This window comes from Pelmatolapia mariae, linkage group LG9, assembly GCF_036321145.2.
Source record: "Pelmatolapia mariae isolate MD_Pm_ZW linkage group LG9, Pm_UMD_F_2, whole genome shotgun sequence".
Taxonomy (NCBI): Eukaryota; Metazoa; Chordata; class Actinopteri; order Cichliformes; family Cichlidae; genus Pelmatolapia; species Pelmatolapia mariae.
Window position 1 is genome coordinate 22,905,796 of NC_086235.1, and position 25,863 is coordinate 22,931,658.

A 25,863-nucleotide genomic window follows, 5' to 3' on the forward strand; every position below is an offset into this window, starting at 1 on the left:
CTGGAGAGACCTAAAAATGAACACTGACCATCTGCATCAAAACTGACAGAGCTTAGGAGGATCTGCAGACAAGAATGGCAGAAAATCTCCAAATCCGTGTGCAAAGGTTCTTGTGTCATACCCAATAAAATTCAAGAGTGCAAAAACTGCCAAATGTGCCTCAACTCAAGTACCATCGGTTAAATAAAAACACAAGAAAACTTGCTTGAAGTATTCGTCATAGATTAATTGGCCTTGCCTTACTCTTTAATGTTCTAACCTTTTTTTATTTACCTTATAAAACCTTCTTTCTGTATTTTGCCATTCCTGCGTGTCACTCTTTTGTACTATTTCTCCTCTTCTTTTTTGGACTTCCTTCATCTAACTGTCTCCTCTGCCCTCTTCATGGAGTAAAGACATTGCGGAGATCCTCTCCTCTCCTCTCAGCCACTATTGATTCACAACTCAGTTTACTGAAATCAATAAATCACCAATTGCATCAAGTGGAGACTAGAGGGTGAGAAGGAAAAGGAGAGAGGAGATATAAAAGACAGACAAAGACTAAAAAAAGAGAGAGAAAGTTGGGATATCAATAATGAAAAACGAAGAATTAAATTCAATGATTCTGCAACAGCCTAGATTGACAAAAGACCTTCAGAATCCTTCAAAGATGTAACAGACTCTAGACTAAAAATCCATTAGCCCATCAAGGTCTCACAGACTTTGATTTCATATATAAAAAAAGTACAGAGTCATCATGGACTTGGGGATTTACTCAAACCAGCTAATAGTAAATTAAAATAGACAACAGAATAAAAGTACTTGGGCTGTGTTTTTGTCGGCTGCTCTGATCCTTATTGACTGGCTTGGGGAAATGATTTTGCTCGATGGAGGAGATTGTGCTCAGATAGAGAGCGGTGGGGATGGGGGTGGGGGAGGCATGATGGAGCTATCAGAGCTGGACTATCTCTCTAAGTTACTGTAATTTCATACAGGTGCCCACACATACACACACACCCACACACACATGCACACAAGTACACTTAGATACGGACCATCTTCCAACAGACAGACAGAGGTGTCTGGCATCATTAACCTGGCGTCTTCCTAATTCTGACAGATTGAGGCTGCTGCTTGTGCTATCGCTCTTTCTATCTCTCTGTGAGTGTCTGTTTGTTATAGTTTGTGTCCCCTATATATATGGTGATGTTGCTGTGCCTGGGCTCTTGCTAAGTGAGCAACTTTCTGTTAAACTTTGCCTAGCAGAAAAGAAATTTGATAATTTTTGCCGTAACACACACATGTGCAAATATGGGTGATTTGGAAATATTGATTTAGATTTAAAAACTATCTACAAATAACTACAAAACCAACAAGTTCTATATGAACAGCATAGATGACTCAAATCCTAGCTGTAAAACATGAAAAATAAACATGCAGCACACCTCCTCAAACATAGGGGGCATCTAAAGGAGTACACACACCCACACTGTAGAGAAATGTGATGGAAATGAATGATGCTGGTAGTAAAGGGTGTCTAGTTCTCATTAGAAATGTGGTGTTGGTGCTGGGTTGACCCTTACCTCCGAGGTGATAGGTTCCTCCCGTGGTGATGCTGAGAGGTGAGACGGAGCGCACAGCAGACACCTCCTCGCCGTCTATCGTCAACATGGCAAAGTTCTCCTTGGCAACCAAACGTATTGCATGCCACTGGCCATCATTGAGGCCCGAGCCTGGAAAAAAAGCAATAAGGCAAAAGCATTTGTGTAAATCCCTGGATGTAATAATAAAACTTGCTGAGAAAAATAAAAATAAAAAAATAATAAAAAAAAAAAGGCCCACCACACAAAACTCAATACTGGTACTTTTTACCCCCATAGGTCCAAGTTATTTTTTTTAATAGGAGAATATAGAAGAATATGTAAGGCCCTGACTGGGATTTGTCAATAAGACAATTGGCTGGGTGAGAGGTGTGTGGGTGATTCATTCTGTTATGTGTGGCTATCCCTCTCTGTTTACGTTCTACTTTTATATTCAGCATATTTTTTTCTCCACAACAATGGCACTCCTGTGTGCCTGCTGAATGTGATTCCAACAGAGTTCAGTGCTATCGAGGAGCATCTTCCTGCCTCTATTTCGGCTTCCCCTCACTTATGCGCGCAGTCACATATGCAAGTCCGTGCTCCTCGATTCTTCTCCCCTTCTCTTTTGTTCTCTCACTCCCTCTTTCTCCTGGCTCCCTTTTGTAGTCTCAAAGCCCGTGTGACTCAACTCCATTAAGTCTCACAGAACCCTGTTTGCTGAGTATCCAAATGCATGTGTGTGTGCGTTCTTTATGCGCCTGCAACTTTGAGTACTTTTTGAAAGTGCACGAAGCTCTAATGTGTTGCTCTGTCTGCATATGTGTGTGTTTGGTGCATGCAAGTTTCGTGCCCTCCTTTCTTCTCCCTTCTCTTGTAGCTGTGCTCCATTAAATATGAGTGATGTTTTGGAAAGGGACATTACTACTGGAGCTGAGAGAGAAGCCAGCTTCCTTTCATTGCCCTCTCCTCTATACATCACCTCTTACTGACACCAATCTCTATTCATCCTTTCCTCCTCACCTCGATCGCTATCCCAGATTCCTCTATCTCTCCGTCTTTATTTCCCTTCCTCTGTTTCTGCATTTAAAATTTCCTCTCTTTTTCTTTCTCTCTTCTCTTTTCTTCTCTACTTCTCTAAGTTTGCGGCCATCTGCTGCAGTGTCTTTCTTTTTCAATTGGGCTTAGCACACTGCCTCACTGATTGTAATACATCGATAGCTGTTGAGGACACTGTAGCGAAGTTCAAGGTACGGTCATGTGTAAATCAGTCTTGGCAGAGCGCACCTACTCATGGATCTGCATGCACGTCAATACACACACTTTCGCATAGACGGTGGGCAAGCTTATGTCGGTGCGTTTGCATTTTTGTGTGGCGGCCTCTGTGTGAGTCACCGCTGTCTGCAAGATGCACTCTCACATTGTTTACTTCTTCCCAGAATGCACTTGAAGACCCTAGCTTTCATATCAGCAGGGAGTCTGCACTAATTAATCTTCATCAGCAGGGTGTCCATGTGTGCCTGTGCTTGTATGCCTGTGTGCGATCGCGGCTGTGACCAAAGAAATTAAGGGCCAAGATGGTCACTTGCTGAGAGTTGTGCCCACAGCAGCCACGCTCAGGGCAACGTGGTTGGGCATGCAAAAATACACACTCGCATACACGCAACATGGTACCCCTTAAAAGCGTAAAATCTTTTTTTAAAAACTAGCTCTAGCAGGGAGAAAAATATAATAATAAAAAATGATATTGTTAACAACGCTCTTTTGTCAAGAGGCCATGATCCCAAAAGTAATAACACAAAATCTAGAGGACAGTGTCTACTTTGTCCGAGTGATAACCACAAAAAAGTTACTTCTGGCAGAAAGCGACCTTGATAACCTCCTTCAGTGACAATCACATTTCTGCCTGTATATTGGTTTGATGTAATCACTACCAAGCTCTCTCCTCCATCCTGTCCCACTCTCTATAACCTCTTGAATGTAATGGAAAATAGATACTGTATAACCTTGTGTTCCCTCATCTGTTTTACATCACCTGCAATAGCTTTGAATGATGAGCTTATCAGTGATGGCGATGTAACTGAACCTTCACACTCATGCACAAACAGACAAGTGCCTGCTGAAACCCTCATGCTCAAATATGCGATCCGTGTTCTCTCTCTCTGTCTCTCTGTGTTTCTTTTGCTGTCAAAAGCACCAAATACACTGGCAAAAATCATGCACATACCAGCTGTCTGTCACAGATAAAAAAAGAGTGAAAAAGATGAAGGAGGAGGAGAATTAGTCAGATTAAACCTGATAAAGTTGTGGTTTTCTTTGTTGTCATTCAAATGCAGGGTCTGATAACAAAGTGACAAGCTGACCAGCTACTTTGCTTGGTTTGAACTTGGGGTTAATTCATGTTATATTGAATCCTATCTTTGAATACTTAAATACAAAAATATCATCCAAACAGAAAAATAAAATCACTACACAAAAGTGATGATTTCATGCTGTGAAACAGTGAACTTGATTGGATTGAGGTTTTGACATCATTATCATCATATCTCTAGCAGCTTTACCTTGTTAGTATCTGTTGGGAACCAACTTTTAAGGTCATGCAAAATAAATCCAACATTTTAGTTTTCATTTCCATCTGAGGAAATCTAACATTCATTATTCATGTCAACAATTGAATTAATTCAATGCACATCTTAAAGGTGTGTGTACTTTGTAACCACTGACCATCTGCATAGACAAGACACCATCTGTATAAATACGATAAACAATGTTCATGAGAAACTGTTTAATTAATGTTCTGCAATATCAGTTTGGGGTCATTTCCTCCCCCCCCAAAAAAGAGGTAAATAAGTCATGAAAGAATGAATAAGCATGTATAAACAGCTTTTCGACATTGCATCATGTCCATAGATTTGCAGTGGTGGGCTTATGCAACACCAGGAGTTGCAGTTCTGGTGCTGCAGTTCTATCTGTCTGTGATGTGTACTCATGAAGAAGATCTGAGCTGACCACAGATGAAGTGCAAGACTAGGAACGAGTCCTCGGATGAGCTGAGAGCACCGAGAGACATGTTGGTAGAGCAGTGGGTAGAACTGAGGAATACGAAACTGAATCCCAAGCCCACAGTAAAAAAGTGGTTGTTGTTATTATTCAAGTCTTTGTTATTATTATTTTAATTTGCCTCAATTTAGCCGATAAAATGCCAGAAAATACTGAGGTGTCTATTGTGTCTCTTTAAAGTCAAAGCTGACTTTTAAATAGTTTGAAACGAAAAGAAAAGCGCAGATATTTACAACAAGAAGTGTGAGATATTCAAGGTGAATTTTAAGCAATTTTCCTAAAGATAACCTAAATGATAAGCAAAACTGTTGCACACATATTCTCTATTGAATGGCTAATTGTTGCTCTTACTTGTCTGTTTCTGCTATAAATTAGCCTGTGTTAATTTAATGCATTCAGTGTAAGCAATGGAACTCAATCATTATCTAAATTTGAATAGCAGTAATTTCAATACTGATCCATTAAACCTAACAAAAGTCATTACTGTAAGAAAACAACTTTATTCTGCAAATTACTCTCAATTCAAAAATATTTCAGAAATTTCAACCAATAAACAAAGCCTGGTGCAGCTTACTGCTCATGCTTTTCACTGAAAACCTCATCCTCTATGATGTTTCAAGATGAGCACCAGACTGACAGCCACAGAAAACAAAGTGACAGCAATTACAGCAAAGCTTCAAGCGCCTGAGACTGAACAGAAGAAAATGGTGGAGGAGGCTAAGAGACTGATTTCAGGTATGAAAATCACAGACTTGGTAATTTTAGAAAATCTTGAAAGAACTGTAGATAAATTATTAGCTTTCATGTTTCTACTATAAGCTGCAGAACTGGCAGTCCTCAGTTCAAAAAGTGACAACCAGTGACGACGCGGTGCAGGAGCAGAAGGAGAAGGAGATGACAGCTCTGAGTGAAGACCTGGAGAGAAGACTGAACTGCAGCTCACCAGTAACAAAGGATAAAATATAGATGACGAATGCAGGTATTTTGATAAGACACCAGAAGACATACATAGCTGCACCTCTACTTCCAAACAATAATAATCTAAATATAGAAATACCTGACAATTTTATTTACACTTCCAGAAAAATAACCACCTTAGCAAAGTGTTTCCATTATGTGTTTCCATCTCGAAGCTTGCTTTCTGTGTTTGTAAGGCCTCTTCAAGAATGACTGGCCCATTAGTTTTTTAGGTAACATCTTTTCAAGAATCTGCAAGGCTACAAGTATGCAATGCATCATGTGACCCTTATAACTGATTAGCCTGAACTTTCCAGTTCTCTACTGCTGCAGGCATCTTCAGGGCACCTTTAAAGTGAGTCCACTGCTTCAAGAATACACCACTGCCCATAATACCAACAATGGGGATGGCACTTCAAGCCTCTTGAACTTCTTTAGTGGTTTCTGACATTTCCCTCATTTTTTTGTGAAATTCTATATTCATTTTAAGTGTTTTAAAATATATATACTTTCCCACTGAGGCTGAGGAGTGTGATTCCCCTATAGTTGGAACATACCCTCTGACTATAGCGGGATCCCACTGGTCTATTGCTGTTGTTCCTAAATTCCAATTTGCAGTAATATCACTTAAAGTAGCCACATGTTGCAACCATGGGATCTTATTACAGTATTACACTCAAATCCAGTGAATTCTTTAGAAGGACTCATTCTTTTACTAATGTTTGTACCGGCAGACTGCATGGCTAGGTGTTTGATACACCTGCTGCAATGGGATAGAAGATTAAATGGTGTGGCCCCATAGTCTATGTATGTTTGGATGAACTAATACTGTAGTAAAACTATATACTGACTATGTGTTTGGGCTTTTATGTTTTTTTAATTGTATATCAAACATATTTAATGCCAAAGCTATGAACTTCTTTTGCATTTTCTCCACACAGATTCAAATGTATTCATACAAGTGCAGGCACGAATATGTAAATACACTAACTTAAATCTTTTAATAAACGGTGCTGAAGATTCTAAACTGTCTTTTAACTTTTCAAAGCCAAGACCTATTATCTTCTACTGATCATGATTGACTAAAACTGTTTCTCTTCGTTAACATAATGCATTTTTTGTTTGACAACACTCAATAGATTGACCAATACTCAGCAAAAATCTAAGAAAAAGAATTCCAGATTTATACAAGTTGAGAAGATCTCTTGGAGCAGATCCTAAACTCATCAGTTCAAACAACTGCACACAATACAAGTTAGTCCAATGAATCAACGCTGTGCCAAGTTCTGCAAGAAGACCCAAAATGTCACCATCAGATGAGAGGAAATTGGTCAGGGTGTTTAGGATGCACTAAATAGAAGTGAAGAAGTTAAAGAATTGAAAACAAGCAGGGAGGAAGGGTGGGGCACGTAAACGAGAATGAACAGCTTGCAGAACTGGGGGAACCTATATAGATGACAACCGGAAGGAGCGTGTTTGGAGGCATGGTCCCGCTCCTGAAATTCCGATACATAATCTCCAATTAATAACCCTGTGCAGAAGTTATTGTTGGCTGCTAAAGATGACAGCTGTGGACAGGAGTCACTGTACCTTGCACACTTTAAGAACAGACTGACATTGTCCCTTCTTAGTGACAAACAATGCACATGACATCTTCAACCATGGTAACATGAGATAACTCATACCGATGCCATGCTACATATTGAGGTCAAAGTGAACCAGTTAAGTCCTTTAACTGCTGTGGCCTGACCTTGGAGCTAATGGTTGTTAAAGATTAGCTGAATGAAAAACAGTATGAATGATAATACTAACAGCTCTCCAACACTGCACAGTTTGAGTCTTTTAGAGAACTGCCTGATCATGAGAAGTCTTCCATTATCCACACAGTTACTCTGACTGCAGTTGTGCCAGAGAGAGAGAGAGACATGCGCTCCAACAGTGAAGCGCAAAAAGAAATCTTGTAAAGGAGAAAGTGCCAAGCCAGTGCACAGACAAGTGGATAGACAAACAACACCACACAGCTGGGATAATAGTTATCACAAAGTTTCAAAAACCAGTTTTGGCAAACTAACTGCAATAGCCTCCAAGCTTTAAAATTGTGCATACTGCATTTGTGTTTGTGTTTGGTAATTGTGCACATATTGTATTCCTGTCAAATACAAATATGATTAAAAAAAGAATCAGAAAATAATAATTCAGAAGTCATGTCCATGCCAGGAGTTCATGATAATGTCTTGTACTGCTCTTTCTTTTCACAAGGGCCAAATTGAATAAATTCTTTTTAAACTTAGCTTTTAAACTGAATGAGAAAAATAACTAGACAGCAGTGACGCACTTTCTAGCTAATAAATAGACACAATTAATGTGTTGTGTGTAAAACTATATGCAAATGCCTACTGTCATATTTTTCTTTTTGTATGTGCTCTTATAAGTGGGTAAATAAATTAAAAGGACACTGGCCTCTTAAATATCTAAGTTGCATTATATGAGCTGTAAAACTACGAATAGGAAGCGGAGATATGTTTTAGAGGATCATAACCTGACTCAGGAAAATGGTGAGCAATTCTTAAAGATAGTGATTAGCTCATGTAGAGACTGATTATACACATAACAAGAGTAATAATAAAGTAAAAAACAAAACAAAACAAATGAATAAAACAAAAAATAAGGACAACATAATTTTATGGTTGCCTGTTTATTTTTCCTCAATCTTAATCATCTAAAGAAGACTTGGTGTTGGCTCTCTCTGCGGTAGAGTATCACTTCCTGTTACAGTACAGCACACAGTGGTGTTTTTGTGTAGCTTATCTGATTAGCCAATTTAATTAAAAACTTATAGATAATGTCTGATTTCATAGTGTAAGCTCAGAGAGTGTACTTTGTCCAAAGCACAATCTGTGTTGATTCACTTGCTAATTATATTCACAGCATTCCCTCTCTTTAGGTATTTGCTAGCTTAGCTTAGCACAGCTTGTAGCCAACTGACTAGCAGCATAGCCTCTTCACCTGTCCCTCCCGCACTTTCCTGCTCTTTGTGTCAAATGTTTAGTTTGTGACAGAAAACCCAGCAAAAAATCATTTAAATACAATAAAACTCAAAGAAAGACCAATGTTGTATCCACAACTTTAAAGAGTAAAACAGTAAAATTTGGATTATTAAACATTAGGTCTGTCACTTCTAAGGCCCTGTCAGTACATGAATTAATAATTGATCAACAAAATGATTTACTCTGCCTGACAGAAGTCTGGTTATGGCATGACGATTATGTTAATTTAAATTAACCAACACCCCAGAGTTATACCAATTGTCAGCATCCCCGAAGCATTGGGCGAGGAGGGGTGGTGTGTCAGCAATCTCCCACTCCAGCTTGTTAATCAACCAAAGACCCAGACTGAGTTTTAATTCATTTTAAAGCGCGATGCTTAGCCTTGTCCACCCTAGCTGGAAAACTCAAAAAGCAGTTTCATTTGTTGCTATCTATCATTTACCTGAGCCATACTCAGAGTTTCTGTTTGAATTCTCAGACTTTTTATCAAAATCAGTGCTGAGCTCAGATAAAATAATTATTGTGGGTGATTTAAACATCCATGTAGATACCAAAAATGACAGCCTCAACACATTTTAAATCTATTATTAGACTCAACTGGCTTCTTTCAGAATGCAAAAGAACCCACCCACCACTTTAATCACACTCTAGATCTTGCCCTGATATATGGCATAGAAAGGGAATATTTACCAGTATTTCCTAGGTTTACCCTCTTTTGTCTGGTTACAATAATGGATTACACAGAAATGGGGAATAGATTTCATGACAGCAGATGTCTTTCTGTAACCAAGTTTAAGGATATAATCCATCCACTGTTATCTTCTTCATGCTCTGTGCAAACACAGTGCAGCGCAGCTACCTGAACACTATTCCCAAAGAGGCTGATTATCTTGTTAATATTTTTACTTCTTCACTGCTTACAACTCTAGATACTGTAGCGCCTACGACAAACAAAGCCTCAAATCAAAAGTACATTTGAAATTTGATTCATATCTATGTAATAGACTCCAATTTATTCATGTAAACGGAGAGTCCTCTTCACACACTAAGGTTAATTATAGAGTTCCACAGGGTTCCGTGGTAGGACCGATTGTGTTTACATTATATATGCCTTCCTTAGACAGTATCATTAGAAAGCATAGCATACACTTTCACTGCTGTGCAGATGACACCCAGCTTTATCTATCCATGAAGCCAGAAAACACGCACCAATTAATAAAACTGCAGGGATGTCTTAAAGACATAAAGACGTGGATGACCTCAGATTTTCTGCTTCAAAATTCAGATGAAAGTGAAGTTATTGCACTCGGCCCTAAAAATCTTAGAAAAGCAGTATTTATCCAGATGCTTACCCTGGCCTCCAGTAACACTGTGAGGAATCTTGGGATAATTTTTGATCAGGCTAAGTCCTTTAGTATGCACATTGAACAGATATGTAGGACTGCTTTCTTCCATTTGTGTAATATCTCCAAAATGTGAAACATCCTGTCTTAGAGTGATGCTGAAAAACTAGTTTATGCATTTATTACTTCTAGGCTGGACTGCTGCAATTCGTTGTTGTCAGGATGGACTTAAAACTTCCTGGAAAGCCTACACTTGATACAAAATCCTGCAGCAACTGATCATACTAACAGGGACTAAAAAGAGAGAGCGTATTTCTCCTATATTGGCTTCTTGGCTTACTATTAAATCCAGAATCGAATTCGAAATCGGGATAAAGGCACCCACTCTATTTTTAAGATTAAGTTTAAAACTTTCTTTTTTGAAAATGCATATAGTTAGGGTTGGATCAGGTGACCCCGAGTCCTCTCCTGTTAAAAGGGGTTTTTCCTTTCTGCTGGCGCCAAGGTGCTTGCTCATAGGTCATATGACTGTTGGAGTTTTCTCTGTTTTCCTTGTATTATGGTAGGGTCTTCACCTGACAATATAAAACACCTTGATGCAACTGTTGTTGTGATTTGGCTCTTTATAAATAAAACTGAATTGAATTGAATGGAATGGAATGTTGTGAGCAATAAATCATTTGGAGACTAGGGCAAGTCACCTACCTCCTCTCCCTACTGCACTGCATGCTGGGAGCGTGAGTATGTGAGTGTGTGAAGGTGGCTGATGATTGTGAGGAGCTGCTTAGTGAGAAGCTGCTGAGTTCTTGACTGTGTTTTTTTTTCTTTCTTTACATTTTGTCCTTGATGAAAAGGTAAGAGAAGTTTATTTCATTGATTTGTGTTGAGTGAACAAAACTTAGTTAATCCTTTGTTTTCTTTTGAGCCACGGCATACCTCCCTAGTGTGGGTTCTCCTTCCCTGTCAATTAGACATGGGGTTAGAGTGATGGCTGCCCCACAGCTTACTGTAGAGCAGGTTCTTTTGGCTGTAGGAAAACAGGCTGGCCAAGAAGACATCACTTACAGCTCTCAGATGAACAAGGCTGTTGATTTTTCTTGTTTGTTTAGAGAGGTGTGACCTTCAATGATTTGTTGTTGGTATCTTGCCTTTATTTATGCCTTAAACATACATCACTATGTCTGGGTTTCCTGCTTTATCCATAATGAAAACAGGCTGATCCGCTTTGGTAACAAAATTTGCTAACAGGTGTTCACGTACCTGAATGACCCTTGGGAGATTCAGGAAGTGTCTTTCAAAGTTCATTAAAAAATATCCTCATACAATGTTGTAATGTAGGCTCAGGCAGTATGAAATGCCACAAATGCTCGTCCTGCCCTCACAAAGACCAGGGGGTGGATAGCGGTACAGCTGAGCAACACATTCAGACTCAACTGAGGAGCAGAGGGATGCGGACAGCAGTGCTGTTGAGCAGGCTCCAGATGAGCAGCGGGCTGCGGGTAATGGTAAATGGACTGGTTCTTATATAGCGCTTTTCTACTCAATCTAAGCACTCAAAGCACTTTACAGAACTTGTACATTCACCCATTCACACAAGCACTTTTTTCTAAGCTGTTTCTAAGTTTCTAAGCTGTTTCTACACGCATTTATACTCCGATGGATGCATCGGAGGGCAACATGGGGTTAGTATCTTGCCCAAGTCTGCATACAAATATGGACATGCAGACTGCATACGCATATTTGGCATGCACACTGGAGCAGACTGGGATTGAACCACCAACCTTCCGGTTAGTGGCCACCCCCCAGTTAACAAAAACCCACAAAATATGCAGCACAAAATGGTGAAGGTCACAACTGCTATCCCAACAACTGTTAAGCTTCACAATGAAGAAACGGTGGACCATATCAGAAAGACAAAAGAAAGAAGCAAGGAAAAATGAGGGGGAACTAATCTAAGGTAAGATAATAAAATGGCTGACGCACAGGAGGAGGTCTTCCTTAGGAAGGGAATCAGTGTCCTCTTTCTCCCCCTATTCCTTCTGCTTTGTGAGGTGGTTTTAATAGTGGGAACATTGAACATCAATGAAAGTAGGGATAGAGAAAGGCCAGAACTGCCAACTGAGCCTAGTAGAAATAAAAACATTGATGTGGTCCTTTTACAGGAAGCACACAGCTCAGTAGATAATGAAGCTGAATGGGGAATGAGTTCAAGGGGGCAGTGTTTTCTTAGTCAAGGCAGTAATCCTAGTGTGCAAGTAGCAGTTTTATTTTCTCAGCACCTTCATTTAACAAACATTTCAATGTGTGAAGTGGAGCAGAGTAGGTTCCAAGTAGTGGAAGCACCAGTCAGGGATGTATTATTTTTATTCATAAATGTTCATTCATAAATGCTCAGAGCTCTGGTACTGACTGTATACTGTAATTTCACAACCTAAGTGACAAATGAAAGGAGTATAGCAGTAGCTCAGTTGTAGTGGTACGTACGGGACTGGAATTTTACCACCTATTCTACAGCTGATAGGAATATAGAGGAAGCTCACCTACCTTCAGCCTCCCTTCTGACCACCACTGATGAAATTAATTTCACAGATGTGTGGCGGAAACTCTATCCTACATTATACATACCTAAAAGTCTCTGAGGGCAGTGTGTGGGCAGTTAGGCGTGATGCAATTTATCTTTGTAATTGATCAAATATACAATAATAGGTTAATTAGAGCATTAATAGCTATTTTATTGTTTCTTTTTAATGTTGTCATTTTATTATACTGTCTGAAACAGGTCTTGTAAATGAGATACTGAATCTAAATGGGATTAAAGCACCTGTGTATAATAATGCTGGCACACTCTCAGATTTGTCTGAACTTGCACGCTAATGTATGGCTGACCCAAAACAAAGATTTTTATCAGTCTTTCTATGATTTCTGGAATCAACAAGACTGAGCTCTTTTTTTGTCAAGTTATCTCAATGATATGATGTAAACACAGACTTTTCTTTTGCAAAGAATACACTACAGTCATAACAGCTATTGAAAAGAATTGCCTTGCGGATGTAGAATGGGACATTAGGGTTAAAGAAGACACAATTATTAATGGGACAGACAATGATAACAGTGCTTGGGATGGATAATGGGAGGAAGGCTTTAGGTCGGTTTTTCCAAGAAAAAGCTAAAGGGTCTTTAATTGGAACTCACATCCCTACTATAAAATAAAGCTCCAACCCATTTTTTTTTTTTTTTTTTTTTGTTGGAGAAAAAAGTTCAATCAAATGCTGCACCTCAAGCTCTCAGATGGGTCTCTAACATCTGACTTTTGAGGGTTGAGAAAGCTCACTGCAGAGTTGTACTCAAGCTTTAGTGCTGACAACTGTGATGTGGACTGTTTGGCTAAGATATTGGGCCTTCGTCTCGAGTGGGTGAAGCAGTCTGCTTCACTGGAGACCACCATCTCTTTTGATGAAATGTCCGCAGCAGTTCAGCAGCTCAGCTGTGGTCGGTTGATGGATTTCCTGCACACATTTTTTTCTTTCTATTTACCAGGAAAAGTCATTTCATGGAGTTAATCTTTATCCTTTTAAAACAATTAAAGTCCTTTGGTTTTAGTAAAGCTTGTACTCTTGGTATAAGTCAGTACTTCTCAATTATTTTCTGTTACGCCCCCCTTAGGAAGAAGAAAATATTTCTCGCCCCCCACTCTCCCCCTCTCCCACGACTATAAATAGTATAATTTGTCTATAAAATTATAATTATAAGTACATCTCTGCATAACATTGTATCCTATTAACATTAAAGAAAAGAAAAAAGAACAAAGAGAGAAATATAGATCAACTTAAAACAAAGAATAACTTTATTAATATTTATTTTTAGTCTGTAACAGAAAAGATTTAAATTGCATGTTGTAGTACTGCAACTCTCTAAACTACTACTACTGCTACATTTAACGTGCATCAGTTTCCTGAAATTAAAAAAAAAAAAATCTTTATTCAAACTATAAACATTTCTTGACCGACTTTAACCAGCTGATGTTGATGCTGTAGTGGATGTGCAATTACACTTTATTCTAGTACTGAAAAAAAATCATGTTCCCTAGGGTCACACGTGCCCAGGCACCAGGAAGGCATGTCTCCTTTCTGGGATGCTGTATGCTCTGGCCATTGAACTCCTCCTAAACTAAATAAAGCTTATTTGTAAGTTCAATAAGGAAGATCTGTAATCATTCCTCTACCTGCTTTGCTGGGTGTTTAGCTGTTAGTCTAATCATTACATCACTACCACTTTCCCACGCTCTCAAACTCAATGCTGTCATCGTTACTCTAGTCCAGTCATCTTCTTGCCCGCCTTCTTTGTGCCAGTCAGCCTCCACTCTGTGTGGTTTCAATCTCAGTGCTCTCTGTCATTCTCCCTTTCAGGTGTGCAACCCACCTCTTTCCCATCTCCACCTTACCCAAGTGACTCAGAGCACCATCCAACCCTCCATCTTCATGCTCACCACCTTCAGTGTCTAGACTCAGGGAGGTCCTGTCCTAAATCCTATCACTGCTGGGATTCTGTTGCGCCATGATGAGTAATCGGAGTCTAATTGCCAAATACATTAAGTTCTATATCTCAATAAATTGTATTCAGTTCCTACAAATGATCTCTTCTTATTCAGCTCAGGCAAGGTCTTACAGGGTTGACCTTTGCGAGTGAAGTAATAAGCAAAGTGAGCTTGTCTGCATATGCTGATGATGAAACTGGCACTATGGTGGTCAACTGGTCAAAATGTGACAGGCCTTTGCTTGCAGAGTGAAACAGTAAAGTACAACAAACATTCCTACAGTAGAACGGGGCGCAGATGAAATGTTTAGGTAACCTCATAACTTTAATTGATAGTAAAATAGAACCTTAAAGCTTGTCAGAAAAACTGATTTGATTCTTATCCTGATTAATGCTGGTATCGACTGATATTAAAAAATAAAAAATGTAATGAGATTTTTTTCCAATATCGCCCAGTTGGTGGCTTCAGGTCTTAAAATAAAATTTGTGTATCGTAAAATAGTGTCAGACATTAAAACATATGTTTATGTTTGGGGAGTCAGTGCTGTCCTGCGCAATAAAACTGTGAAAAAAGGATTCTTAATGTCATATTCCATGCAAAATAAATCATGCAATATACCATTGATGCATGCATGTATTTATTTTTGTTTATTTATTTATTTGTGTGCGTGTTGTAGGTCCATGTTAAACTTCAATTTAATATTTTCTTGTTGTAAATGAAAAATTGAACCAATAAAGGGTTTGTTAAGGGTCAAAGGTCTCTCCTCTCCTTTTTTTTTTTACCCTGTTTCTATTACATATTGATCCTGTATGTACACTATAAATGAATTTTGTCTGCTATAAATTTATGGGACCCTCTGGCACTCATGAATTTTAACCCCCCTCCTCCCCACTCCCACTACCACCCATCTCCTCCACTCCTAAATATTCAGCCCTCCAAGGTAATTCAAAGAGCTTTGCACGTCCTCTCAGATGGCAATATACCAACCACACAAAGCTCCAGACTATGACATATTAAGCTTTGGCTATGCACACATATATACATACAAATACAAATGCATTTGGACACGGACACACACACACACATTCTGGGGGAATGAAACAATATAACATTATAATCGGTGGGTGGCTGTACTGTGTTTTTTTTCCCCTCAAATGTGTGCCTCAGGCCTTTCCATTATTGTAATGCTTTATGCTTCCTGTTCGGACTGTGCAAGTAACCTCATGTGTGACTGATGGCAATTCTGCATCTCAAAAGAAATGATTTTATGACTTCTTGCCGAGTTGATGGGTATGAAGCATGCATGCAAGTACATACGCACATGCAGAATTTTAAAATGGCAAAATATTTAAACTTTGGAGGACGCTGAATCAAATAGTTTCTGCTGCCTCTGGCTTTGTCCAATTTTGCAGCGAGGCTTACCTCTGACAGAGAATGATTCTGTGGGAAGATATAGTTCCCTAGTTGTATAAATAATGCAAGCAAATACGCTGATTTACAAAAATAATGAGGAGAAGAGTCAATAAATGAAAAAAAAAATGAGTAGGGGAAAGGAAAGCAGATGAAAAAGTTGTTTGCATAACATTAACCATTTATAAACCTGAGAAATAAAACACTGCATAAAGCATGTGCAAAAATATCTAACGGGAAAAAAAAAGTTTAAAATGCTGGACTCTGATATTACATTGGGTGATGTTAATAACTATTGCTAGAAATTTTCAAATTAATTAGTTAGTAAATTACTTTAATTAAAGTTAATAAAACAGTACTTATATATAGGCTGTCATAAAAGTTTATTCTGGCACTAATAATACATGCTTTAAGTAGTGTTTAAACAGGTAGGTGGAGCGGCACTGGCATAAATAATCATTCAGAATTTTTCATTTTCACTAACTGGTAGGTTTTCGGCCACAAAATGTACCTCCATAGTGTAGGGATAAATGGACTGGTACTTATATAGCACTTCTAATCACTTTAAGAACTCACTCAATACAAGCCTTGATTATTCAATTCACACACGCACATTTATAGAAATGCTTTTTTTTGTTTTTTTCAATGCTTAAGCACTTTTTAACCTAATGTTTACATGCTAAGACTTCAATGGATCGGGGTAAATGTGGTGCAAGGTATCTTAGTTAAAGCCACTTTGTCATGCAGGTTGGAGGAGCCAGGGATGGAAGCATTAACCTTGTGATTAATAGGTGATCTACGTCCTGAGCTACATTTGTTAGGCAAATGTATAGTGGTGTACACAATTGTCTAACAAAGATCCCTGGTGCAAGTCACAAATCAAACCTAAGGAGATGTGGCGACCGCTTGTATATAAGTGAGCAGCTGAAAGTAGCTTTTTAAACATATATGATAACATTACTGATGATTTGCAGGCTATTAACTATTCTGGAAATGTACAAATCTACTGATAATTCTTATTATAAATAACATTTTATGGCCTTCCCACATGCATTCATGCCTCTTGTTACTTGTCTCAGTCTAAAGTAAAATATGGAGGTCTACAATGCAGAGTGCTATAGTCTATAAATAGAGTCATATTTTCTTCACGATGTAGTGGGATGTTTAATTCAATAAGATTAATTACCACTACTTTAATGTTTTTTCTTCTTTGACAGCTAAACAGGAGTATAAAACATATTTCCTCACTATGTATCACAGGAATCTCATAGGAAATTAGATTTCTTGGTCTGTGCAAGAGCAGTGGAGACAGTGAGTATTGTTTCCATGGAAACAATACTGGTCCCTAATAATTCAATATTTAATCAAGAGGTGATCAGAGGAAAGCGTCTTCAACACATATACTCAAATACCTGCCACCTACCAGCTACAGGTACAAAGAGATCCTCTTTCATTGGCTTTGGCTTATTGGAAATTTTCATGGTGGGTAAATGAGAAAATAGAACTTTAATTTTAGTTTGGATATACCAAACATGCTTTGGTCCTGCTGCATGGTCATTAACACAACCATTTTCAGCTACACTCTAGCAAAACTGTTATTTTGTTGCAACAAATGAGTGATGAGAGTAAAAGAAACGAAAACAGAGTTAATGAGTGAGTGGGAAAGTCATGGGAAAATTAGAGAAAATTAGATATAAACACGCTCACAAAAACATTATTCAAAGGATTCCCACAGTCTCACCTGGAGTGTTCTCCCAAAAGCTTCATGTGCCCTTTTGTTTTACTCTTATCTGCCTGACTGAGAGATAAATGGATGAAATGACAGACGTTTTGTCAGAGAACAGAAGAGCATGTTTTCAGTGGTCACAAACACTTTCACTGCAAGATGTTGCTATCACACACACACACACACAAAAAGCATCTGTACACACACACACACACACACACACATCTTGAATAAGCATACTTCTGTTAGTGGATGCGTGTGTTGTTCATAGTGGGGAAGATCTATGGTCTGGTGGATTTGGTGTGTGGGGGTGGAGACTTTAATGACCTCAGACCCACAGTGGCAAGAAAGAGGTTATGAAGATATATGATGATTTTATTCAAGCCTTCTTTGCTTCATCTGCTCTCCCTATTTCTTGTGTTCCACCTGCCAGTTAAGTTTTCAGAAAAATGCGTTTAATTACCAGGTTGCACTTAAAAGTACATTAGGCAAAAAAAGAAAAAAAGACAAAAGAAAAGTGGCCTCAATCACAACATCAGTGAGCCCAAACGTATTCTCCTAGATAAAGTATTATATATATGAACATGTGGAACAACTGTCTGTCATTAATGACACATTTAGAGCAAGAATAGACTGGCATGGGCCTTCTATTGGGAATCATAATATTTATCATTATGTAAATGTCTAACATTGGTTTGCATTTTTGCTGCGGTCTGATCCAATAGCTCCTGAGGGGGAGAAGAAAAAGTCTCAGTCTAACTGGCTTATTACAGACCTTCCTCTAATTCTAGCTTTCAATAACACTATCTTTACAGCATTTCATTTCATTTGATGAAACAAACTGCTTAATGGAGCTTTAAAGAATACGTTTCTGGGGGCAAAAAAGAAATGCTTGGAACGCCATATATTTGTAAGGATTTGTATGTTAAATTATTCTAATATACTGCAACTTTAAAATATACACATTGCTAGCACCTGGTTGGACCCCTTTTGCCTTCAGAATTGTCTTAATTCTCTGAGGTAACAAGGTGCTGGAAACATTTCTCAGAGATTTTTATCCATATTGACATGATAGCATCACATGCAGTAGTTGCTGTGAATTTGTCTGCTGCTCATCTATGGATGTGAATTTCTTGTTCCACCACATCCCAAAGGAGCAGATCTAGTGACTGTGGAGGTCATTTGAGTACAGTGACTTAAATTTCATCTCTATGAAACCTGTTTAAGATGACTTGAGCTTCATGACATAGTGCAAGAGTGCCAAGAAAATATCCACTGCGCAATTACATGACCAGCAGCCTGAAGTCTTAATACATGGCACAAAGGATTCAAGATTTCATGTTGTTCACACCAAATTTTGACCTTGCCCTCCGAATGTTGCAGCAGAAATCAGGACTCATCAGAACAGCCAGCATTACTGTCCAGCTCGCATGAACTCAGTTTTTTGTTTTTAGCTTCCAGTATTAGTCCCTGATCTGGTCTTCTGTTGTTGTAGCCCATGTGCTTCAAGGTTCGAGATGCTCTTATGCATGCCTTATATGTTATAACGAGTGATTAGTTTCTGCTGCCTTCCTATCAGTTGAAGCAATCTGTCCATTCTCCTCTGATCGCTGTCATCAACAAAGCATTTTTGCCCAGAGAACTCACTGGATATTTTCTCTTTTTCAGACCAGTCTCTTTCAACCCTAGAGATGGTAATGTTGGAAAATCCCAGTGGATCAGCAGTTTCTGAAATATTCAGAGCAGCCCATCTGGCACAAACAACAATGCCACATTTAAAGACACATAATTTACCCTTCTTCCCTATTGTGATAATCAATTTGAACTTCACCAGGTCAACTTGACCATGTCTACATGCCTAAATGCACTGAATTGCTGCCATCTGACTGGCTGATTAGATATTTGTGTTCATAAACAGACTTGTTGAAATCAGCTTTGTACATTTCAAAGTTTACAGTATGTGATTCAATTCTGTTCACAGGAATTAATCACATGCCTTATTCTGACTCATGTAATGGCATGTTATTTGGCCTAAACCAGAGATTTAGGAAGAAAACACTTTGTGTGATTAACCATCATTGGTGAATTTGCAGTCTTAGATGGCTAAAAGGTTACTCAGGTTAAAAGCTCCAAATGAACAATGTGTGTGCTTGTGTGTTTTTCCTTCAAGCTAACAGAGAAAATGAGAAATACTTTATTTATCTTATCTGTTTGGAAATAGGTATATGTCTGAATAAGCTGTCACTTAAACGCTCCATAAACAAATTATCCCCAGTGGGAAAAGAAAACTGGATGGCGTTGTGTCTGTAAGAAGCCTCTCTTTTCTCTCACTCTCGTTTTGCTCCTCGATGTGTGCATATCTGCACGTCTCTCCCCAGTATATTTGCCATTAAGAGGGACTAAGCATTTCATTATAAGTCTACTGAGCTCCCACTGTGTCATTGAAGCTAGAAGCCAGTTTGGCTTTCTTTTTCAGAGATACTAATAACAGAATCAAAGGAGGGAGCATGTGTTTGTGTGTGCGGGTATGTGTTTGTGTGTGTATGTACTCTGGTAATACTGATGTAATCGCAGGCTCAATCCCAATTAGCCTAGAGGGTAACTCTGTAATAATCCCTACCCCTGGGCATAATGGCCTATTAAAGCAGCAGTGGACAGAATAAATGAGTGTGTCTACAGATAGAGAGGGAGACAGAAAGAAGGGGAAGGAAGAAATAAGAGTAAGGGAGGAAGGGGTGAGGGGCAAGAAAGGTGGTAGGAAAGGAATGAAAAAAATGGAATAAAAAGAGCCACAGATGATAGCATCATGGCTAAAATTATTTTGAACCTTATTTTGTTTCTACCTTAATAATAAATTCCAGCTTTATGTGCATCAGTTTAATGGGCACCAAGTTTGCTTATTTTCAGCTCATTATTTTTATTCTTGAAATCGACAAGAGCGGCTTTGAAAATTAGCATTTCAAACTCACACTTAATTACCTTGTAGTGGAACTTGATGTGACCCCCCCTTAGTTCATCCCCTGTCTCAAACTAAGCCATTTTAGTAACCTCCCATGTCCCAAGTCAACCGATATCACACAGAGCCAAGAACAATAGTAATAAGCAGTTCAAAACAGAGTGCTTAGAACAAGAAAAAGCCTGAACTTTTTGGCTAATGAGGATTACCTGCACATACATCTCACTGATACAAGCATGTGCTTTTGGTAGGTTATATGGCAGAAAATACAAAGACAACAGTTCCACTGCTGTCATCACCGGTTCGCCTGTTAGTGTTGTTGGGTTTAAAACCACACAAAGCAATTGTCAAAAAAACAAGAGATCAAATACTGAAATGGAATTATGAAACACCTATTGGACTGTCTTCATGTTAGTGCTGGTTTGAATGCTCCCAATATGCAACGAAAAGTCAGATTCGCTTCTGTTCAGAATTCAATTAATCATGCAGCGTGCACATTAAATTTCATGAATCAATTTTTATCTTCATAGCACACCGCTCACATGCTCCTGTCCCCAAAGAGCAAAACAACAGCCGATGTGGGAAACACATGAGCCACCTCAGCTGTGAGTTGGTAGGTGTATCTATACTCATCATATTACATTTTTGTTTCAGTATGCTGTAGAGAAAAAAAATAAAACCCCTTAAACCTTATTTTGATGCAATCAGGCTTGATTATTGGTTCTACAGAGTTTTCATTTACTGTCCATTGAAAGAAAAAAAAACACTGCCCAAGAAGCATAACCAATACGGCCGTTGTGTAGCAAGGCTTTTTCCTAGAAGGAGTTTCCTACATGAATGTTTTTCATATGGTTCAATAGTAAATATAATGTAAGCAAACAAACGTTGTACATAAGTTGTGTGATATGTTTTTATGTAGGCAAACCCACCTGATGATAAATCTACCCGGTAGTTTTTGGCCGCTTTCGTCACATTGATGTGAACCTCAACCTTGCCGTCCTCAAGCGAGATCTCCAGAGTGCCATCATCAAGATTGCTGAATAGGAGGAGGCCATGAGGGTTCCACGTACGAAACTGGAAGCCCACGGATACCGTGTTATGATTGGCTCGACCAGGCAACTGCAGGAAACTGGTGGCGTTGAAAAAGACTGGGAAGGTGTGGGTCTCCGCACAGGTGAAGGACAGGTTTCGCTGTTAGCATACAGAATTAGAAAAAAGAAAGAACAAAGACGGACAACGGGAGATTAATTAGTTTTTAAACAGAGAAGTCAAAAACAGAGCTAATGCCTTTAATGGGGCTTGCCTGTGAAATAAATGCCTCAAACACTTAAGGAAATCTTGTACTTCACCACCCTTTTGTTGCTTTGAATCTCACTCCTGCGTGATTACTTTCAGATGTTCGTGACTGAAGCGAGATTGAAAGACTGATGAAGCTTGAACACACTCATCTTTTTCTTCTAACTAAACCTGTCTTTGAAATTTAACTATTTTCATCTTATTAATCACTTTATCTAACATTTTATCTACCTTTATTTAACATCAGCAACTATGTATAATTTAGATTCACCAATTAACCTAATATGTAGGTCTCTGGATTATGGGGAGAAGTGGGAACACTTGAAGAAAACCCATCTATCAGGAAAAAGCAGAACATATAAACTAGAGTCCAGCTGACCAGGGGATCCTCCCTGCTGTGAGCAATAGTAGTAACTAATGCACTGCTGTGCTGAGAAACAGGGTTAAACAGTAACCTGGGTGAATTTTATGTGCTGCAGAAAAACAAACACTATTGTGGTATTTAGGCACTAATTATCATTGAATTTCTCCAACCTTGTGCTCTTAATCTAGTCATTAGCAAGCACACAGCATTGAGCTGCCTTTCCAACTATAGATGATTCCTGATTGTGTGTGTGTGTGTGTGTGTGTGTGTGTGTGTGTGTGTGTGTAAAATCTAAGAGCAGATCTGTTTTGATTAGAAATAAATGGCTGTGTGAAGTCATCAGAGAGAATTACAGGTGTGGTTTGAATGAACTTGATTAGTCCCACCATTTGTTCAATCAGTTCAACAGGTATCAAAGCAGATACACTGGCCGTCCCCTGAGAAAGAGCTCAGATTTTTCAGAAGCTAATTTTTAGGAATGCAGGGTAGTTAATGTGCTCAAGGTGCATGCTGCAGTCTGAAAAAGTAGGGTGCATATCATGAAAACAACCAGGGCTTTAATCTGCCTCTTGTGCCATCGAGATATGTTGAAAACAAACTGTTGAATAGTTAATGCAGTGAAATCCTGTCTTTCCACTATAAGTCATGGTAAAATTGCAGCCATGATAACAACACTTGCAAAGACAGCAAGGACACACATGGAGGGGCCACTGACAGGTCAGTTGTATCTGATTAATTATGAATCTGTTCAAGCATTTTGGTTCATTGAATAATCTGCCCCCACAGTCGGGTCAAGTATGGAGTTAGTGTGACAATAATGAGCATGTTCAACAGGCAGCTGCCTTTATAAGCGCTATTCCAAAACGTTTAGATTTATATTTTGCACATTTTCCTTACAAAGCTGGAGGTGTCGAGCTTCTTTCGGCGGGCCAGGTCTGTAATGTTGTCTCCATTATAGTTGATGCTCTCCATGCAGCCTTTAAAGTTTTTCCTTCCTCCTCCCACTGGCTTCCCACTGTATGGCATCCCGCCAAAACTCAACTACAGAGAGACATAGTGCAAAGAGGTAAAAAGAGATAGAGAGTGAGAAAAAACGCATGGCAAGAATTCCTTTAATTTTTCTTTAATAAGCTTTTCAGGCTTCTCCTCCTGGTTGCTTTTTATGGATTTACAAGTGCGCACATTCCCATTGCAAACAAATTTCTTACCTCGATGGATTCCACAATCAATTTCCTGTTTTAGGTATTATTGCCTGAACTCTTTGCATTTCATTATCTGATGTTCATTATGTCCATTTTATGGATTAGGGTGGTGCTAGTAATTTGTTTATATCAAACAGTCTTACCTGTGGGGCATAAAGCATTCACACTTTCAGGTTGTAAAAATCACTCAATTTAGTTTTAAACTGATGTTCATAAAATGTCAGGATAGTCACTGATAGATATAGAAGACAGTATAAATTCCAGTACTATATTTGGGCAGTTACATGATTTTTGTTCGTCATGCTTTGTGACTAAGCATATTTGATTTGAAGGAAAATAATGAATACTACGTTAAAGTGCCAAGCCATAGCTGCACTTTGAGGTTACATCAATATTGCAAGAACTTTGTGTTAGATACAGTCCTTTAAATTGCGAGGGCTCAAAAGTAATTGGCTTGACACTTGGTTACTAAAAGTTTCTAAGGCAGTCGGTTGTCATTTCGGTGTTAGTTCGTGCACAGAAGAGCTCACACATGGCTCAGAGTTAATTAAGAGTTGAGCTTTGACCTTTAGATTGACTCAGTATATAATCAAGTGACCACAGAAGTGGAAAAAATGGTAACAGTAAATGTTTATCAGAAAGATATCAAAGGTAGTTGACTTTCATAGTATTTTTTGTCTTAAGGAAGTAATAGAAAAAGGCAAACAAGCTCAAGTGGATCGGAAAATCATCTGCATGGTGTAAAAACTCCCATTGTGAGTGCAATGCTTGCCAGGATGCAACTATTTTTTTTCTTCTTCTCTTTTTTCAGAAATCTAAGGAGAATTTCATTAGCTTCATAACCAGAGCCTTAGAGGACTGACCACAACAGAAAAACACCTCTGTAGGACAAAGTTCTGTTGACTGATGAAACAAAAATAACCTCTAACAAAATCATGAAAAGATGAAAGTGCAGGGAAAAAGAAGCAACAGCATATGACCCAAAAGACACTTTCAGTGCTGGGTTTGTGCATTGAAATCAAAAATTGGTTTATAATATTGATTATCATATACAAACACAAAGCCAACGCAACCAAAGAACTTTCATATACAGAGGTAGAATATCCCCTAGTTATTCAACTGATCAGCTGGGATGTTTCTAGAATGGAGGTATGAGATGGCACACCTCATGACTATACAACTTGTGAACTCATACAATAATTGTCACTTAAGCAGGCAATCTAAATATACTTTTCCCAATTTGAAAAACAATTATTCAACCAAAAATTATGTCTAAAACTTGTGCAGCTCCACATTTCATATAATAAATGCGTGGTTGAACACAGGGCAGCACATGCAGCCTTAAAATCATGCCTAATTTTTTAAGTGTGAATTTTATTTCTGATTAAATATTGTGATTTCCTGTGGGCTCCTCTGCTTTATTCTCAGTCCCTCCTGTCTCACCCCATTTAGAACATCCTGGAAACATCCCAAGATCTCAATCTGATGAAGCAGCAGTCCGCTTGCTGAAAGTCAGACAAAATGCAAAGAGACCCCACAGGCAAAAAAGATAAATAAACAAACAAAAACAAAGGTGACTTCAGTATAGGCCCGAGAGAGCATCACAAGGGATGATACAATATGTCCAATGATGCCTGTGGGTAAACGACTTTGGCAGTCGTTTACTGTAACACATTTTTCACTCAATATTCACACAGACATAAAATAATTACTGTGACTTCATCTGTATAGTATTTGTCCAATTAATCTGGCCCTTCAGCTTCCCCCACCACATGCCCACCATTATTATTGACTTATATTATTTGACCTACTATAAAGCTCAAATTAAAGCGGAAGCACTTGAATGTAGGAGCCATTATTTTAGTAGAGAGCCTGAATAGGAAAAAAAAGAGCCCCATGTATAAATACTAGTCAGGAGTATAAAAATATTTTAGTTTTTCCATTCATGTTACCATTAATAGATAAATAACTTTTTTACAATGACAGCAAAATAAAAATACAATCATTGTTTGAGAGACTCAAAGCTTCTCTACCTAATATGACTTTTGAAAATTTGGTGACATTATGTTGTGTAAATATTGCAGGTCCTCTTTTAAACACCAGGTGTAGGGTGCTCTTATAGAATAGGAAAGCGCAATATAAGAATAGTAATGTTGTTACTTGTGTTATGAAGGTTCTTTAGTTATCTGTACCAGGCAAACAGAAAAACAATACTCGCTAATATGAAAAAAAAAGGTTTTCTTCCTCCGCACTTCCACTACAATCAGCTAATTTTGTCTTTGTGCGGGAGGAGGAAAATGGTAGAGGGCAGATATGGACTTTACTTTTATTTTTATTGCACACAAGGATGCAATGAGCTGAGATGCAGTCTGTATCCAGGACAACAACAATTGAATTATGCTGCTAACA

At 38.5% G+C, this 25,863-nt stretch overlaps 1 protein-coding gene across 3 annotated transcripts in view; it reads right to left on the reverse strand.

Moving 5' to 3' along the window:
• Nucleotides 1-25,863, reverse strand: part of cntnap2a (contactin associated protein 2a) — a 384,317-nt gene that overhangs the window by 150,034 nt on the left and 208,420 nt on the right. For all 3 annotated transcript variants that reach the window (XM_065471641.1, XM_063483821.2, XM_063483822.1), the window contains 3 exons: nucleotides 23,150-23,293; nucleotides 21,522-21,783; nucleotides 1,563-1,712 (listed from right to left, as the gene is read on the reverse strand). In XM_065471641.1, the coding sequence (XP_065327713.1) occupies nucleotides 1,563-1,712; nucleotides 21,522-21,783; nucleotides 23,150-23,293 (556 nt within the window). The remainder of the gene's footprint in view (nucleotides 1-1,562; nucleotides 1,713-21,521; nucleotides 21,784-23,149; nucleotides 23,294-25,863) is intronic.